The 19348-nt window shown below is 40.1% G+C and overlaps 1 protein-coding gene across 42 annotated transcripts in view; it reads right to left on the bottom strand.

The window, feature by feature from the left end:
- Positions 1 to 19348, bottom strand: part of dlg2 (discs, large homolog 2 (Drosophila)) — a 261578-nt gene that overhangs the window by 58811 nt on the left and 183419 nt on the right. For 34 of the 42 annotated variants that reach the window (XM_031311122.2, XM_031311125.2, XM_031311128.2 and 31 more), the window contains 7 exons: positions 17308 to 17361; positions 15536 to 15586; positions 12239 to 12363; positions 9422 to 9591; positions 8810 to 8946; positions 6505 to 6649; positions 3542 to 3707 (listed from right to left, as the gene is read on the bottom strand). In XM_031311122.2, coding sequence (XP_031166982.1) covers positions 3542 to 3707; positions 6505 to 6649; positions 8810 to 8946; positions 9422 to 9591; positions 12239 to 12363; positions 15536 to 15586; positions 17308 to 17361 — 848 coding nt within the window. The remainder of the gene's footprint in view (positions 1 to 3541; positions 3708 to 6504; positions 6650 to 8809; positions 8947 to 9421; positions 9592 to 12238; positions 12364 to 15535; positions 15587 to 17307; positions 17362 to 19348) is intronic. The other 8 variants (XM_031311123.2, XM_031311133.2, XM_031311135.2 and 5 more) reach the window with 1 other exon arrangement.

Here is a 19348-nt window from a genome sequence, read left to right as displayed (position 1 = left end):
CTGCTTAAACATTCAGTGAACACTCAGTGTCTGCTGTTTGTGAACTGATGTCGATTCACATGTGTTAACTGGAGCATACAGTACAGTATGTGCGTTTGGTATGGAGTCATTTATGCATAATGTGTGTACATGTGTAGTCTGTTGATGTGAGGCTGGCATTCATACAGATTAGAGTAGACAGACATCCCGTAGGTCTTGCCTAGCAACTCTGTCCATTCTTGCAGACTGTGGCTGAAGAAGCAAATGTAAACCTGCAGCTATCTGCAATCGTCATAATAACCGCTAAATCACACACTCCAGGCCTTCTTAACATTTAAGCATCTCAAGAAATATATGACACTTATAAAGCCTAAAATAAAGAGCTAAAGAGAGTTTGGGTGGGTATACCCTCCACTGCATCTGGTGCCTTCAGGCAAGGGTGTTTCACTAATCATATTTCAACATGACTGACCAACATGGCAGTGCTATCAAAGGAAATTTGAGTGTAAATGTCTTAGGACACCAAATAAAATGAGGCCACTTGATCTGCTAGCGCAGTGTTTTTCTTCAGACTGAGGACTGGGTACTCTGCAGGCTTGAAGCTTAATGCATGCCAAAGGTCAGAGATGTAAATGATGTCTATATTTAATTTGAGCAAGTGGTCAAAAACATGCCGAGATCCAAATAGTTTATACCAGCTGTTATTCTACTTTGCTTCCTCGATTCGGTGCTTTTACTGAGTCTCAATAACGGCTCGCTGGTGAGATGCAGAAGCCAGAGAGGTCTGGACAGTTGGCTTGGTTTCTCCTGCTGAATCATTCATACTGAAATGAGCTGAGTTGAGGCAGCCAGTCAGTCCAGATCAGACCCAAACGCAGCGACCCTATATGGATCTGTAGGTGCCATTTAGAGTCTGGAAGGCTGCTGTGCAGTTGGCCTGTGGAGGTTCATTGCTCTTTTTCTTTTATTCATTTAACTCAGTCAGGTTTTGGAGTTCAAACACTTGAAAGTACAGTAACTTTGTGCGTTTCTGAACTAGAGGCCAAATGTAGTGTCATGCAGCAGTTAGTATCTGAACATTAGTGTTAAAGAAAACAACAGGATCTCAAACACACTGCTGGTTCAAAGGATAACTGTGGAGGCTTGTGGAGATGGTCTGAAGTAGCTACTAAAAGTTTCACATGCCAGGCAGTAAGGTGAAAATAACTGAAGACAAACATGGTGAGCTTTACAAGAATTTGGACAGCAATACATTGCTTAATATTTGGACTTCACACCCTATAACAGCCATAAAATGAAGACATATTACTAAGTAAAGTAATAAATGGAGTAATCGTTTTATTTCTAACTGGCAGTGATTTCTAAAAATCTGAAAACCCTAAAAAACTACCACTCTACCATTTTCTCCATTAGGATTTGTAGTACATGAGCTGCGTGGCTACAAATCATTATGAGTACAGGATACGTGGGTAAGTTCCTGTAGTAGTTGCCAGAACAACTTTCTGCTCTTGTTAATAAAGCAGAAGGGTTCATCCCCTAGTCTCTCACTTGGCCTAACAGCAATATCAATATTCTGACATTTAGAATTCAGCTTATAAGGAACATTTTGTTACTTTCCCAATCAGTGATGGAATGAATGAAGCTACTGGAGATGCATTATCAGTTATTACAGAATGTGAGGATCCACTTGGCTTTGTAGTATCCTGTGTGCACAGAGCTACTGTTAGAGTGCTTCACTTTAGGTCAGCAAGGTAATCTCAAGCACCTTGGCCAAGAGCAAATACTAAACCTCTTAACTCCAAAGACAATGGAGGACTAATCCTTCACTCAACAAAGCTTAACACACGGGTCCTTCAGCTATCCTCTGAAATGAGCTTTTGTTACCACTCTGCTGCAATATTCCTCCACCCTGATCTTTATTTTGCAAATGGACAACAAAGTATCATTCTTGCCACAGCACACATCAATGATCTAATCTAACAGAAGAGCATTGTGGAGTGTATCATTTGGTCACTGTGACATCCACCACTAGTCCTTGTGCTGCCAAAAAATATGCTTTCGTCAATCGTTCTTCAAATGCAGTGACATATAACCAAACCTCAGACCAAACCTTATGTTTGATAAGCAGCAGGGGGACATCTACCTCTGAGCAGAAAGACACAAGCTTTACTCTTAGATTTGACTTCATAGGAAATCTGGCCCATTTGGTCCAGAGCCTTGTGGCAGCTTGTTATAGGATTACGTGTTGGGTCAGCTGAGGTGGGGAGCTGCTAATTTTTGGCTGTGACTCACTCTGGTGAGACATGTTCAGCTTTCTTGTGTTTGGACTGAGAGCAGCAGTCATAGAGAAGGGAAGAACTAAAAATGTGAAAAAATATGTCACTAAAAAGCCTTTCTATTTTATTTATTGGTAAGTATTTGTAGCACCGTGTTGGGTCGGACACGTTTACAGTTCTCCTACATGTTGTAAAATGTTCTGGCATAGGTTTGAATTTCCCACAGCTGATTTTTGCAGTTGGTTAATAGCTTTTTCTACCCACACACATAAACTTCTGGGTCTGCCCAACTTTCAGTTTCCGTCACTTTACTGCACTGCCTCAAGAGAATGGCAGTTGTAGCAAGCCTATTAATTAAGTGTAGCTTATCTTTACAGATGTGACAAAGGATTTGTCATATCAGCTGCTGATATGACAAATCCTCCAACAATGGGTATGTGCGATGAGTCAGCTAAAATCATACATCTTGATTTTTATGCTTGTTTTTTAAACAACCCAAAACACTCAACTGATCCCTGGAAAACGCAAAACAAAGCATTGATGAAACAGCAAGGCAACATCTGTCTCTGCCACTGATGCCACATCAAATACCATAGAAACAGGCAAGATAGACAGACACACAGTTTTCTATCACAACTTTCTCTACACTTCACAATTCAACTAGTCGTTGTGCAGTGATGGTACTGCTGCTGGACCTGAGGCAACCTTTACTATCATTTCCACTGATGACTAACATTACCAAAGCCTTTCGAAGCCACAGCGTGTACCACCAACACCAAAAACAAGCAACGTACTATGGCTCTGTTGGGTTTAATTACAAAGCAACTGCTTGCTGCTCCAGTGGTTTCCAGGCATGCTTCACAATAGCACTAAACAACACATTGTCCACAAAGAAATCATAAAAAGAGACATTCAGACACAAACACAAGACTACAGCAGACCAGTGGTTTTCAAATAGCTGTTTCTGGGAACATTTTATTTTATAAATATTTGTTTCAGTAACTGTGATCAGAATGTAGTGTTGAAGATCTTGCCAGAACTCTTTAGGCTATCTTTGAAAAACACAGCGGGGGAAACTGGTTTTTAAAAAACAACCAAACAAGTGAGCCAAACACAGAGAAACAAGGGATGCTTTAAAATTGCATCATAACTCCATGGAGTTTTGATGACTTTTTGATTTATAACACAGACACAGATCAGTCAGGACGAGGGGCAGACAGGAGGAGCGGGGTGGGCAAATCTTCTACCTGTAGTTCTAGTAGTCTGGTAGGAAGGGAGGTAATTACCGTAAGAAGGAAAAACCATCCAACCTGTTTATATCCTCTTCCCCAAGTAAGTGCTTAGGGAGGGGGGAATAACTCCCGGGGGAGATGGGAGGGAGACCAGACTTGTACTCCAGAGTGCCACTGTTGACGGGGGAAGAGATATGATTTTCCAGGGCTGGAGAGAAAGCTGAGGAAGAAGAGTGAGAGAAAGTAAAAACAGAGACAGCTAGCTGAAACATTTCCATGATGCCAAGAAAGTATTCCTGCACACTTAGTATTTCTAATTTGTTTAATATAAATGTAGAAGTTTCCTTTAACATAAAATAATACTTTTAGAAACAAACAATCTAAAAAAAAAACAAGCAGTGGCCTCACTGTACAACTTCAAATTCATTTCATAAGTGTACCTATACAATAAATGTTAAAGTGAGTGTTATGAACCGCTTTTCCAGAGACAAATTTAAAGGGTAACTATCGTTTTTTTCAACCTGGACCCTATTTTCCTATGTTTTTATGTCTGAGTGACTGATGGGAACAACAATCTTTGAAACTGGTCCAGTATTAAGCGAGACCACTGCAGTCGGCGACAATGTGAGTTAATAGGGCAATTGTCCAGCTTGTATTTACCTTCACAAAAGTACTCGTTTTGCCGCTGACAGACTCAGATTAAAGTTCCAATATGTAATATATTTACTGTAATAAATCCAAAAATGACCCCAATGCGTTATCAGGTATTAAGGAAACATACTAAGTTGAAATACCATCTTTTCTGACAACAATGCTAATTCCAGTATTTTCTCCTTTTGAAATTTCCGTTCTGTGACGGAATTTCTGTTTGTGTTTTGGCCTGTGTGTTGGTATCAACTGCCCAGTTTGACAGCCAGGCAGGGTTGCCAGATATACCTGTGAAAACCTAAACCCAGCGCGCTACAGCTGTAATGTTAGTACAGCCATAAAAGCAGCAAACAAACGAACAGGATCAACGGAGATAGATTCTACCTGACCTAAAAAAAACCGGCATGTTTCTAACAGTTGTGTGACCAGAGACGTAACAAACCCCGGGTAAATATTGGAGATGTATTTGAAAGATGGAGACAGCTTAGAACCCAAAAGGACGCAGAGTTGGCTAATTTCCTCCTGAACAGTTACAAGGGACGAGCATTTTATGTCATTTCAACATTCGTGTACTCACATTGAATTATATAGCTAGAGTACCCGAGTTGGTTACTTGCAAAAACAATTGAGACACAGCCAGTAAAGTGATCCAGACTGGTCCTGGCTAACGCCGCCATGCTAACACTGCTAACTGCTAGCTAACGTTACTGGAGGACCAGGCAAGCGGGCCACAGCTGTTTACAACGTGTTCAGCGGCCGTAGCCGACAACGGTGAGTTATTTTAAGCCAAGAGAGGGGGGCTGTAAATCGGGAAGATATGACTGAGTTTGCAGTGTGTTTAGCGATTGTTGCCGTAATTCTAAGCCAATAAAGTGTGTTCAGTCGGGTGGAGAGGACGGCAAGTTATTTTTAGCGGTTCCTACCGTAGTTCTAAGCTGAGGAAGTATGTCTGTCCGTCGGGTGGAGAGGACAGCGATGTTGTTGTGTTTTTAGCGGTTCCTACCGTACTTCTAAGCCGAAAAAGCGTGCCTGTCAGTTGGTACAGGTACAGTACAGAGCTCCGCGTGAGCACAGGCTTTAATGACATAACATAGCCAGCATCTAATGTTAGCTACTCCACTGTGAAGTAATGTCTGGCTATGTGAGACAAGCATCTAGCTAACATTGTTGTGGATGCTGCGGTCTCAGCCTGGCAACCAACGTGAACTTCGAGTCTGGGGAGGAGGGGGCGGGGGAGACGACTCTCTACAGTATTTTGAATTTGTACTGCAGTAACTATTTTAAACACTAGCTGTCAGTATCATATATTGCACCTTTACTATTCTAAGTGTCTGACAACATTATGGAAAGGATCCCTACAGAGATAGACCTTTAAAACCTCTTTGAGACCTTTCTGTTTAACCAAAAACAGCTCTGAAGTCGCTAGCGCTAAACCCACCAGACTCCATTTAATTAATTTAAAAAAAATTTAGCGTGTAAATCTGTAAACTATGTATTTATTTCAACCAAAACTAGAGTTGTGATGGTCGGAAACGTGGAAAGATGACCCAAAAAAGTTTTTCATAGTTTTATTTTGTTTCTGTCAACTAAAGAAGTGTATTTTATGATGCTAAAATTACTGTTTATTTACATGGAGTCTGGTGGGTTTAGCGAACACAATTTTGCAGAAGTTTTTTGTTTAAAAAAAGGATCTTACTCTTTAACAGAAAGGTCGACCTCCTTAGAAATCTTTTCCATAATGTTGTCAGACTCTTAGAATATTAATCTGAGTCTGTCAGCGGCAAAACGAGCACTTTTGTGAAGGTGAATACAAGCTGGACAATTGTCTATTAACTTACATTGTAGCTTGTTTCGCCGCTGCCGCGATCTCGCTTAATACTGGACCAATGTCAAAGATTGTTGTTCCCATCAGTCACTTAGACACAAAAACATAGGAAAATAGAGTCCAGGTTGAAAAAAATGGTAGTTACTCTTTAAGTTCAAGTTAGAGATTGAATAACGTTAGAATTGTATATGCTCATAAGAAAATGTATAACAAGCCCAGAGGGCACATTAAAGAGGTTACGTGTCACCTGATTCTGCAGCTCTTTGGCCTCTTTTAGCTTGTTGTTTTGGTGATTATATGTCAGGGTTGTGTGTGCCAAAAGGGTTAGGGTTAGGGTTAGGATTATTTGAAAGCAACTTTAACTTGTAAAGGTTTTGTGTAATTTGTGAAATATAAGTGATTCACAGTCATGCTTCTCAGTGCCCACAAATCTCACATTACACATGACACACTTACATTTACTAAGTAATCCTCTCTGCAGTCTGGTTACACTTTTCTAACAGCTGATGAATAAACAGTTCAAGTACAAGAGGAGAGGACTTACAGTGTGTGATATCAGGAGGCCCATAGGGATCTGATAGGTAGACATTGGTGGGCTTTCCCACCTTTAGATAGACCACATCCGATGTGTTCTTCAAAATGGCCACAGCCTCTTCATGAGACACTTCCTCCAGGCTGTAGTTGTTCACCTGTCCAGACAGACAAAGTCCTTGTTTGTTCAATCAGCAGTTATAGAGTTTTCTGACTGCTCAGTTAAGATCAGACCAGCGCGCTCCCTGCCTCCAGGAGACTGGATTATGACAGATGGTGTTCGGGTGACAACACGACAGTAGGAAGGTAATTAAATTAAGCGCTAGTTAAGCAAGAGCAATGCCCTCCTCAAGAGAAGGCTTGCTGCTATACTGAGCCAGTAGGTTGGCACTGTCTTGCTTTCAAAATGTGTGCTATGGACTCATTTCACTTAATTATCATTTAGACTGAAGCTGCAGAATGTCAGTGTGATTGATACACTGCTGGTTAATGTAGTGTACACAGTGTAACCTGATTCATGGAATCACCATTAGCCTCTTGGATATCTGTCTACATAATGACAGCCATTGTATTAACATGATAAAGATGCTAAATAGGTTATTTATAAAACTCAGCATCAGGATCAGTGTCATGAAAGAGTCTCACTTACTGAGTAACATTCCTCAACCTCTTGTTATCATTTGTCAGCAAATCAAAAGCAAAATACACAAAGAAATAAACTGAGCAGTTGAAAAATAAATGATATTTCTAAGAATAAAAAGGATAATACCCAGGTTCAGTTCATAGACAGTAAAAATACTAAACAGAGCTTCCGGGCCTGAAAAGTGAAGCCATTGTCAAAGTGCCTTAAACCTGCATTCTATCTAATTACCAGCAGGGGGGCGACTCCACTGGTTGCAAAAAGAAGTCTGTTTCTATAGAAGTCTGTGAGAAAATTAGTTAATTCTCACTTGATTTATTATCTTAGTAGACATTTTCATAATGAGTTTATGGTCTCAATTGCTAGTTTCTTCAATACAGCATGATGTTCATTTTGTAAATTATGGTCCCATTTATTAGACAAATAGATAATAAAGCAGGGTATGCTTTAGGGGCGTGGCTACATGCTGACCTGTCAATCAGGAGAGAGACTTAGCAATGCTAACCATGCTAACACCGTGGACATTAAAATAGACCTGAACTTGTTTTTAGGTGTTGTCGTGTCTTCATCTTAAACTCTGACCCTCTCGCTGTCTTTTTACTTCATCAAAGTTAACTGGAACATTTGTTCGCCTAAAAAATGTCTTGTTCAGCGTTCTGCCAACCAGACTAGATAGCTAACGCCAGCGTTAGCAGGTAACTTACTCTTTGTAATAATCATCGCTAATAAATGGTAGATTAATTAAACTGTATCATGTCGTTGTTAGTTAACAATAAAATAACTATTAACTAATGTTGAATTAACTATCAATTTACTATTTATTAGTGATGGTTATTATAAAGCGTTACCGCAAAGTTTGCAGATTTTCTGCGTACTGCTGTACGGTGCCAGTACCCAGAGGTCCTTGTTTACACCCCGGCAACTTTTCCTCTTTAGCATTTGGCTTAGCGCAGCGTCATTGCACCCATAAACAACACTGGCTGCCTCTTCATCCTCCCCAGCTCCACTCTATTATTCAAAAATCGGTTTAAAAAAAACAGGCGACAGCCAAATTGTCAAACTCGAGGCTTCAAAACGTCAGTCCACAAACCATTGGATGACGTCACTACTGCTACGTCCACTATTTACACAGTCTATGGTTCAGTTATGATGATCTTGACATTTGTAAATATATGATTATATACAGTATATTTATAAATAAAATAATATATAGACGTTCAAATCCCTTTACACAGATGCTATACACCTTCATACTATTGCCATTGCCCTAAATAATATATTTTTTAAATATATTAAATATATTTTTAACTAAACTAATTGACAAGTAAAAGCAGAAGAACCAGTGTGAAGGTACAGTATATTTGACCCAATTCCACAACACCACTACATCACTACAGCACCAAAATGACCACAGAGTTAAATAAAGTCAACAATGCTAACACAAAGGTCATGTTTTTCCCAGATTGTTGTAGGTTACTTAACAATGGAGAGAGGTTTTCATCTTTCTAGTTACTCTACTGTGTTCAATATTCCAATGTTTCCACTAAGGTTCATTAAAGAAGTACTGTATTTTCATGTTTAATAGTATGGGAAATATATACTTGTAATAACATCTATTTCATGAAATATCCTTCTGCAAGGTGCAAGCTCTTAAAATGGAACTCCAGTGTGTACACACCATTATCAGCCTGTCTCCTACTTGTAGCCGGCCATCCTTCTGTGCTGCCCCACCATCAATGATCTTGGTGACGTATATGCTGTTGTCTCCAGGAATGTGCTGGTTTCCAACTCCACCTGCAATACTGAAGCCAAGCCCTGTGTGTGTGTGTGTGTGTGTGTGTGTGTGTGTGTTTGCATATATGAAAGTAGTTGGTTAGTTTCTGGGTTGTGTGTATGACCGATTCATGTTAGGCATCAGAGACACCCACATTATGTGATGATCATGTATCAAGATATACAGCATATTTATCTAAATATTCAATTTAACCAGAAGTTTGTCTAAATATTGCACATTTATAGCTTTCTGCCCAACACAAAGCAATACTGTCTCCCCTTGCACCATTATGTACCAACATTGTCTTTTATTGAACCAGGGAAAACCCTGTTCAGCTAAACTGTATACTATAAATCGTTAAAGAAAATATGCCATTTACAAAACATGCTGCAGTAAAAGTGACCAGTGAAATGAAATCAATGTGATTGAATTAAATCAATGTGACAATCAATCTGTGTGACTGTGTGTGTGTGTGTGTGTGTGTGTGTGTGTGTGTGTGTGTGTGTCTGAGCCCACCTTTTGGTCCTTTGATGAGTTTGATCTCGATGACGGTCTCCAGCATTGGCCTGCGGCGCCGCACATACAGCCGAACAATAGAACCTGCAACCTTCAGGGCTTCTACTGCCTTACTGTGAGAAACTTCACACACGTCTGCATCATTCACACGCAGGATGCAGTCGTTTACTCTGGAAGAGCAACAGTGTAGATAAGTGATGATTATTATTGGTAATAATTAGGAGCAAGGCTACACTCACACTACAGTATATCATTCTTCAGAAACAGCAGTCTTTTTACGAGTCAAACAAAACTTCTAAAGTTGCAAAAATGCAGCTTTTATGAATTCACATGATGTTGACTATTTTTTATTGAGAACTGTTCTATCGCAATAAAGATAAAAGAGTGTTAAAAGGTTTGACAATAACAATGCTATGCTTAGAAAACAACAACTTAGACACACAAAAATCAACACGTGTTTGTGAATACACACTATCGTGTTTACAGTATAGTCAGAGCTGCTCACACACACACACACACACACACACACACACACACACACACACACACACACACACACATTTGATGACAGAGGTGACTGTATGTGGCTGTTGGCAGTAGATGTTTACTTTGCAGCGGTGACCCATGTGCTCGTACATGAGTTTGAGATTGCATATTATACACTTTTTCATGTATATGTATGTCTGTGATGTGTGACAGAGAGACAGAGTGGGTTTGACTATGAGTGCGAGCACACAAGTGTGTAAACTTCAGAGTCAGCGAGCGGCTCAGTTTGAATTCCCCTGAGGTGTTGACTAAATCATCCATGCCCTGGCACTCAAGGACACAACTTTCCTGAGGGTGTGCATAGGGACCAGCTGGGACCCAGCACACACACACACACACACACACACACACACACACACAAACACTTCCACCATTGGGAAGCAGAGCAAAAAGATCTGCGTACTTACATACCATGTCTTCTAGCAGAAAAATATCTCTATCATTAAATCTTTAAAATTTAGTTTATTTTTTTCTGTTTCTATAACAATTGACATATTTCAGACAGTACAAATACATTATTTAGTTGTTATCTTTTAGTTAATGTTTGAGTAGGTTAACTCTTGTTGGTGATCAATAAATGAAAAATAATGAAAAGCTCTGAAGAACTGAGCTTAAAATGTAAATATGAATTGAGAATGTGTATTATAGAGGATAATAGAAATCTTTCAGAAATAAAATGGTGGGGTTATTGTGGGTTTCTTCCTGACTACATCCATGCGTTTACCTCTCCAAACCAACAGACTCTATGAGAAACACTAAAAATGCTCAAAGCAGTCCCTTAAGCCGAGCCAGTGCATTAAGTATGCTTAGTGCTCTGCCACAGTGTCCCAGAGCAGCGACAGGAAGTGTGTCTGGCTTCTATAATGTGAAAACCAAATCCCTATCAGGCCTCCTTCCTCACAGAGATTAGACTTCCCCTCCATCCATAATGCATTAATCTTGATGCCCACCTACAGTAGGAGGGGTGACCATCAATTAGGCTAAGTGTGATTTATGCCCAGCCTGCTTCTTCTGCTATCTGCTGGAGATTGTGCATGCATTACGCTCTTCTCTAGCATCTGTGATCTGACAGTAATGCTCCAGAGCTGCAGCTTGGAAAAAGAACAGGAGCTGGCCTAAAACCAAAACCTGCATTATCCATCACTGCTATTTAAGAAAATAAAAAGGGGAGGGGTGGGGGGGTAGTTGCTACAGGATTTAAAGATTTTTATTTATTTTGTTACAATCGGCCAATGTGCACAGATCAGATCCCACGGATATAAATACTGGTAGCAAATCTTTCTCTTTCGGATTCGAGGTATGTAGCGTGTTCTTGTAATGATAGCGTTATCTTGTTTATTGTATGTCATTTAAGTTAAGTAAATCCAGACAGCTAGCTAGACTATCTGTCCAATCTGAGTTTTCTGTTGCACGATTAAAACTACTTTTGAACGTACACGTTCCACCAAAATAAGTTCCTTCCCGAGGCTTTTTCGCAGAGGCACCGTTGCTCCTCTCGGCGCTTAGCATCGCCCAAGACGATTGTGATTGGTTTAAAGAAATGCCAATAAACCAGAGCACGGTTTTCTCCCATCCCAGAATGCTGTGTGGACTAGCCAGACCCTCCTCCGCAGCGCTGTGGAGGAAGGTCTGGCAATGCGAGACTATGTGAAGCCAAACTGTTGTCAATCCAGCTGTGGCTCTCCATTTTTTATACTTGACGTAAGAGTGAAAAGAGACTCAAGTATAACTATAAAAAAGAAATGCTCTTGCTACTCTTGAGATTAAATAAACAGAAGTTTAATTTGTGTGATTTATGATTATAGTTAATATACATGCTAATAGACAAAATACTTAAAAAAAGAACTGATCATTTGTTAATATATTAAACGAGTTTGCAGGATTTACATAAATAAGAGGCATGAGAAAGAAAAACTGACAAGAGCAGTTTCCGCAAAGCCTTCCCTGAGCCATTATACTGTCTTAATGTCTTAATATGCTTAAAAATGCATGAGACACCAACAGAACAATAATACTACTGTATAAAATATGTTTCATATGAAAGATTTCTGAGGGTAGATTAGGTAGCAGTAAGCTCTGATATATCCATTCCCCAGTGGAGTGGTGAGTGGGGAGAGAGATTATCTTTCAGTCATCCTCTTAAAGAAGATTTCTTTTTTGACATCCTTTTGAGACATGCAAGTTTCTCCACGTTTTTCTCCCTGTCAGGTCTGAAAACTTTTCAAGTTATCTCTTATTTAAAATCTGTGTGGGGAAGTGTAATTGACTGACCTCAGTCGTCCATCCTCTGCTGCAGCTCCTCCAGGGATGATCTTGGTAATGAAGATGCCAGGGTCGTCCCCGATGTGTGGGTTATCTGTGCCTCCGGCAATGCTAAAGCCCAACCCTGAGTTACCCTGTGGCCGTGGAAAGAAGCCAGTGAAAACTTGATTCCTGCTGCTGTTATAATTTCAATGAAGAAACAGCCAATTGTTTGTTACTTTTACATTGAAGATAATGCTAATGCTGATGCAAGTGCACACATTGCAAATTAACTATGCCATATTTCTTAAATATTTATATATCGCAGTGGTTCCCAACCTTTTGTGTCTGACAGCCCTATCAAATGAGCACCCCTTCATCAACGGTCGACCAAAACATATTAATACCTCGATTGAAAAACTGAGTTGGACTTTCTGGCATAGTACTAAACTAGTTTATATCCTACTTGATTACACATCTGAGCGGACAAATATGACATGCAGAGTTCCCCAAGGCTCCATTCTGGGGCCTCTTCTGTTTAACATCTACATGCTTCCACTGGCTCAGATTATGGAAAACAACAAAATGAGTTAGCATAATTATGCGGACAACACATACATTTACATAACTATATCACCAGGGGACCAATACAAGCACTGAGTAAGTGGATTGACCATATCACCGATGGGTGTGCTGGAACTTTCTTTGATCAAACAAAGACAAAACTGATGGAGTTGTTTTAAGACAATTACAATTACAAAGTCACCTTAAGAATATATCACGGGTTAAACCAGACTTATGTCTCGACTATTGTAACGGTGTCTATACAGGTCTCCCTAAAAATCAATCAGACAGCTGCAGCTGATTCAGAACGCTGCTGCTCCATTCCTCACTAAAACTAAGAAAGTGGATCACATCACTCCAGTTCTGAAGTATTTACACTAGCTTCCTGTCTCTCAAGTTTTTTAAAAGTAAAGCTGCCTTTCCTTGCCTTGCCTTCATCGGCACCGCTGTCGTGTTCCAAATGTGTTTATTTGATCTGATTTTAAACTAGATGTTTTTATTACTATTAACTATATAAAATGCTATATAAAAGATATTAAAAAAAAGCTGTTATTGACAATAGATAGTGTATACTAGGGATCAGCATTACGGCAATTTGCAAACGTATTTGTGTGTTTATTTTCTCTCTAACACAAATATGTGGATGTATTTTTTTTCTACTTTTTAATGAATTCATTTCTAGTTTTTCAAATCAGTTGAGCTACTCAACACTCTTTCAACGTATCTCCTAGAAACTGGATATTGTCCCCCTGGCGTACAAGCACCACTGGTTGCACTGTGCAAACAACAACAAAATGCCTTAGAAAGCATCATTGCCTTTACATTATTATATAATTATATATATAATATAATAATATATAATTTATTATACAATCCCTTTCTAAATGTTGACTTTTAATTCCATTGAAAAGCACAGCTAACAATTTCTTTAAAAGTCATTGAAATATTGACGCATGATTTAACAGTATGGCTTTGTAGTGTCACTGCTCTCTGTATGATTACAAAGCGGTCAGAGGTGTAAAGTCTTCAGTTTGCCATTACAAAATGGCTCTGGCATTCTGCTGTAAGTCCAGATCCCCGCCTCTCTCCTGACTTAACCTGGCTCTTCATTATCATGACATCCATGAAATATTGTATTTATAAGGCAGGGCGATCACACCATGTCTTTCAGAGCAGGAGCTGCACTTTGTCAGCTCTGCAAATAACATCCCCTGGATACCCACTCACAAAATGAAAGCCAAGCTTTGATTAAGTTGTTAACTGATGGGAATAGCAACTTCTCTTGATTACAAAACCCACTGAGTGTCCCTGCAGGGCCTTGCTGCCTGAGTGAAAAAAACATTGTTCTCCAGGGCGACGACTTGAGAGGACCAGACAAAGACCTGTCTATGCTCTGAGACTAAACAAGATGGTTTGGGCCATCATCTGATGCCTGACGATAAATATGGAGGCCCTGGAGTATGGATGGAGGCTGACTTCTGTCTTTATTAAATCAACAGCGCTCTCCTTGTTGGTTGGTCGTGGCGTTTACCTTTGCTGTTGGTCTGGCTATGTCTCTGCTCCTGATTGTATTGGAGCTGTCAAAACTTCTACTCTGTGCCTGTTAGTATCCACTTGGTTGATATTACCATAACAGTGACTAGGAGATTATGCCAACTATGCCACATCTGCATTAGTACACAAACAGTTTTATAGGGTTGTGAGGGATAAAACAGTTTCATGCTGTTTGCCTTTATGTTAAAAAGCTGCACTAAATTAATTTTCAAGTCAAATCCCCTTCTAACCAAAGTTAATGTTTGTGTCTGCTGTGGCATTTTTTGACGGCAGGGATTGCCCGGCTTCCCAGCATTCCCAGTTTCTCTTCACTGAGCACTGACAAGCAAAGAATACAGGCTCCGCCCTCTTACAACCACGATGGCTGCACCTGATTGGATGAACGCTTCATGTTGGGCTGTCTGCTGACGGATCTCAAAACAGAGCAACATGGCGGCTCGTGCTTTCTCTTATTTTATGAAAATAGTTCAGTGAAATGTGTTTCTGAAAAAATTTTGAGAAATAAGCTGCAGTTGCTGAATCTGAATCAGTCTTAATTTTAGATTAACAGAGGTCAGTTTAAAAGATTTTTCAGAGGCGACGAGTCGAGCTGGACACCCCTGATTTGCATAAAGTAGCCTGGATTTAACTTTATGCAAATGAGGAGCGGGCAACTCGATGCCCCAATTAGTGAAAGTCGCTGCGACGCTACCAGAAGGCATTGCACCGCTGCTTACAGAGACAATGAATGGAAAGTAGGGAAATGACGCTTACCAGTGGACATGTACCTTTAGACTTTATAGCTACATATAAGCCATGTTAAATTTATGATCATGGAAATTCCTTCGTGATGTTTATAAAACCAGGTATTTTAGGTCAGGAGTTATGTAGTTTTAGCAGTACATGTATGCTGTTTAATTATTGACATTGCTTTCATATGTATGAAAACACATTTCTAAAAGCTTGTATGGGACAATAAAAGTCCTAACTGGCCACACACAATTCATACTAAGAGAATGAATGCAAAGTCCTCCCATCCATTTCATATAGTAGCTCATAATATATACACAGAGTTCACAGAGCGTAGATCCTCTCCTGAGGCAGCATGGATGTTTCCACTTCCCTCTATAACTACCTTGCATCTTATTTGAATGCCTTCAGGAGACCATTTCACTGTACCACAGTGCCGATCAATATTCCCATAGATTAACACAGCTGTAAGATACTCACCCGCTCTAGAGTGATTTCCTCAAACTCATATTCAATTTCTGTGCCGTTGACCTGAAGAAACAGAAAACAGATAGAGCCAAGACATTCACTCCAGTTTTTATACCTTCAAACATTGCTTTAAAATGAAAATGCACTTTGGCGTCATATTTAGTCATTTAGTTACTTGGTCGGGACTCTTGGCGTCACTTTTTGACGCTCTGGGTCGGGACGTGCTGACTGACATGCGGCACGAGGTTTAGGAAAAGATGGTGGGTGGGGTTACAAAATGTACGTTTCAGTGACACGCGGGACAAGAACTGGACAGGAACCCCAGTCTCCTGGGTGAAGGTCCTGTATTGTTTGACCCATCCACCACCCCTGCCAACCTATCCTATGTGGATTTCTGATCTTTCATTCCACTTGCTACCGTTGTCTCTCTATTCACACTACGTCATCTTACGGCGCCACAGTCGAGCTGCTGCTCTGCCCGGTGCGTTCCATTTAGAGATGGCCCGATACCATTTTTTGCTTCCCGATACCGATTCTGATACCTGAACTTGCGTATCGGCCGATACCGAGTACCAATCCGATACCAGTGTGTCATATATTTTATTATGTTTTAACAACTGTATACTACTATCCCTGTATGGATGTGATATTATTTCTATCTTTGTTGTCAGGTTAAACTCTTTGTGAAACATGAACAAACACAAACAATGAATGCCACAGAAGTTTCTTTTATTATCCAATTTGACAGTCAGTTATAACGGGAAAAGAACATAAATAAACTACTTTAACGTAGATTTTCTTTTCTTTATTAAGTGATATCGGATCGGTGCATAAACTCCAATACTTCCCGATACCGATACCAGCGTTTTAGGCAGTATCGGAGCCGATACCGATACTGGTATCGTATCGGCTCATCTCTAGTTCCATTCAGATGCTAAAGTGTGATTTTTGCGCCGGTATCTGATGCTGAGAGACACTGACCACACTAAGGCCAGCTCTACATACTGAAATAAAAAATGGGGCTGACAGGTGTTTTCCATGGCCAGTGGTGCTTTCTGTACTAAGTAGGCGCTACCTCGAGGGAAACAATTTAAGGTGATGGTTAATCAACATTTGCTATTTCTGCAACTAGAAGAGTCAGTCTCATCCTGTATCTCACTGAGATGATTAATTAGCAGCGAGCACTTCCGTCATTATGCATTCATACAGGAATAGCACACAAGCATATGAGACACTGCATATCATATTCCCAGTTGGACATCATTTTTGAGCAGCATCAGATGTTATTATAATAAACATGTGATTGAAGCAGGCAAGACCTGAGGACTAAATTAGCAACAGCAGTAAAAGATATATATGATCTTGATTCTATCACATGAGCAAAGTCCTGAAATAAAAGTGTTGTCTTGCAGGAATAAAAGACTAATTGGCTGAGGCAGATGCTCCTGTGCCCATTTCTTCAACTGCACTACAGTTTCATTCATTTGTTTTAGCGTCAAATAGTAGAAGGTTTTTAGAAAGTCTTGTGCTGGTCGTTTATTCACAACAGACATCAATAACTCAGCACTGCAACCTCATTTGTTACTAAGATAGTTACACAATCAAAATGGACTAACACACCACACATACTATCTCAAGTCAAACTCAGTAATAGAGCAGAGAGGAAAAGAGATTATTTATTTAATATGCTCCTACTCAAGTGTACTTTAATCTGCTGGATGTATTGATCTTCTACTGAAAAGACTAATAGGAGCATTAAAGAATCCACAGAAATTCAAACTCACATAAGGAGCTGACTCCAAAGTGTCTGTGTTGACGATTATCGGGGCAGGGCTGGCCTGTAAGAGAGACAGAGAGGGAGTAGGGGAGGGGGAGAAAAGGGGGAGACATAGGTTTTAGTGATAGAGAGACGCCTGGGCCCACCACTGTCCTACTTTCCATAAGTGTATCCAGCTTGTGGATCTCCGTATCATCAACAATTTAACAGACTTCCATTTGCTGAATGGCACCAGAAACACTCCCCTCTCATGCACAGCACTCTGATACAGTTGTTATAGCTGAATAGGTTTAACAGGAGAGAGGGATGAGAACATGGGAAAACGAGTGGACATAGTGAGTTTCTATTGTGCAGATATGCCTTACTGATAACAAAGACCATTTATGATTCATTCAGCCAGCAGCTTGTGTTGAAATGTGCCATCAATGCCTGCCAAAGGTAAATCACCTTCACATTTTAACGATACCAATGGTAAGGTCAACTAACAGCTTTCAAGTTCAAGACGTCTTTCCTCTTCACCTATCACGGCTCTGCAGCACAGCTCTATAGTCTGTATTGGAAATTTGACCTCCAGTCAGTAATAATATTGCATTCATAAACTGTGCAATCTGAAATGAAACCAGTGTCACACAGTGCATGCAAAATGCTTTCTCCTGATGGCCTGTAGAAATAGAGCAGATGGTTAAAGGCAGGACTCCCAAGAGAGGAACTCAGATTTTTGGGCACAACATGAGAGCCGTGACGGAGCATCCATCAGCAGTTCAGTTTACAGTACGTAAACAATGAGCCTGATGAATGAGACTCATTTCACAAGATGATTTTCAAGGATGCATTCAGAGATTCCTTTGAAATTCATCCTTTGATTTTGTCCCCACAAGATGAATAGAACTCAAACCAACAAGGGCAATAACAAAAGAAAGGGCTAATCATTCTCCTGTGAATAATTAGAATTAAAAAAAAGAATGTAATGCATATCAAGTAGTACATCCTATTGTGTGCAAAGATGAGAGAGCACATAACTGAAGACCTGTGAATTTTATAAGAGTTACATAATCTGGTCACAAATCCTAGGCTGGAAAGATATTTTACATGTGATGTGACGTCATCATGAGCTAGAAGGATTATCCCACTGTATGCAGTTTCTATACACATACAGATGTATGTCAGTGCTGTTGTGTAGTGTCAAAGCAGCGTAGTGACTGTGTGTCCACTGTGCAGCTGACTGACATGATGCTGTGAAAGACGAGACGCTATGCTGGGTCATCAGTGCAGTGACAGCACATGTCATCAGCAAGAGACTCAGCCTGTCCACTCGTGTCTCCATCGCAACTAGCTACATCACCCCACTATACTGCATGCTATAGGACTGGCTGCTTCTTTATAGTACTTGTAGATTAACCTTTTGGGGAATCAAATTAAATCAATGCCAGGGATGAACTTTTTTAGGTTTGCTTAAATTAGTGTTTTTTTCTGGTAAAATAATGTCCTCAGGACAAACAGGGACAGAGTTTTCTCACACTCATTTAAAGTATGAACCCTTGGTTGATAAATGTAGGGATGGACCGATTATTGACCCTGGCCGATTATCGGTCCGTTTTTTTGACAGTTTGCAGATTATCTCTATCAGCGTTTTATTTGCCTGATAATCGATAAAGTTAATGAATTTGGCTCGGCTACAGCTCTGTGTCTGTCCCTCTGCTTTGGTTTCACTCATCACTGAGTCTGACTTAATGTCCCCCCCACAACACTATCTGACTCTCTGTTACTGGGTATTCTGTTGAAAGTTTCTCATTTATTAAACAACTACTTAAAGCGTAACTCTCACCAAAATGCAACCTATGGTCTTTTTGTGAATGTACCCAAGTCAAACTTTCGTTTAAAAGCATATTTAGTACGGAAACACCACTTTTAAGATTTACCGTAGCTTCGTTTTTGGGTCAAATGGCCTTTTGAATGGCAGTGCTAGGGGCACTTTTATGCTAGCCTCAAAATAGCTATTTTTAAAACACTAAGAAGGCTCGACACAACATGAGACTTTGCTCCAAGTA

Source organism: Sander lucioperca, chromosome 13, assembly GCF_008315115.2.
Source record: "Sander lucioperca isolate FBNREF2018 chromosome 13, SLUC_FBN_1.2, whole genome shotgun sequence".
Classification (NCBI taxonomy): domain Eukaryota; kingdom Metazoa; phylum Chordata; class Actinopteri; order Perciformes; family Percidae; genus Sander; species Sander lucioperca.
The sequence above is the reverse complement of the archived record's forward strand: the minus strand, read 5'-3'. Positions and strand labels throughout refer to the sequence as shown.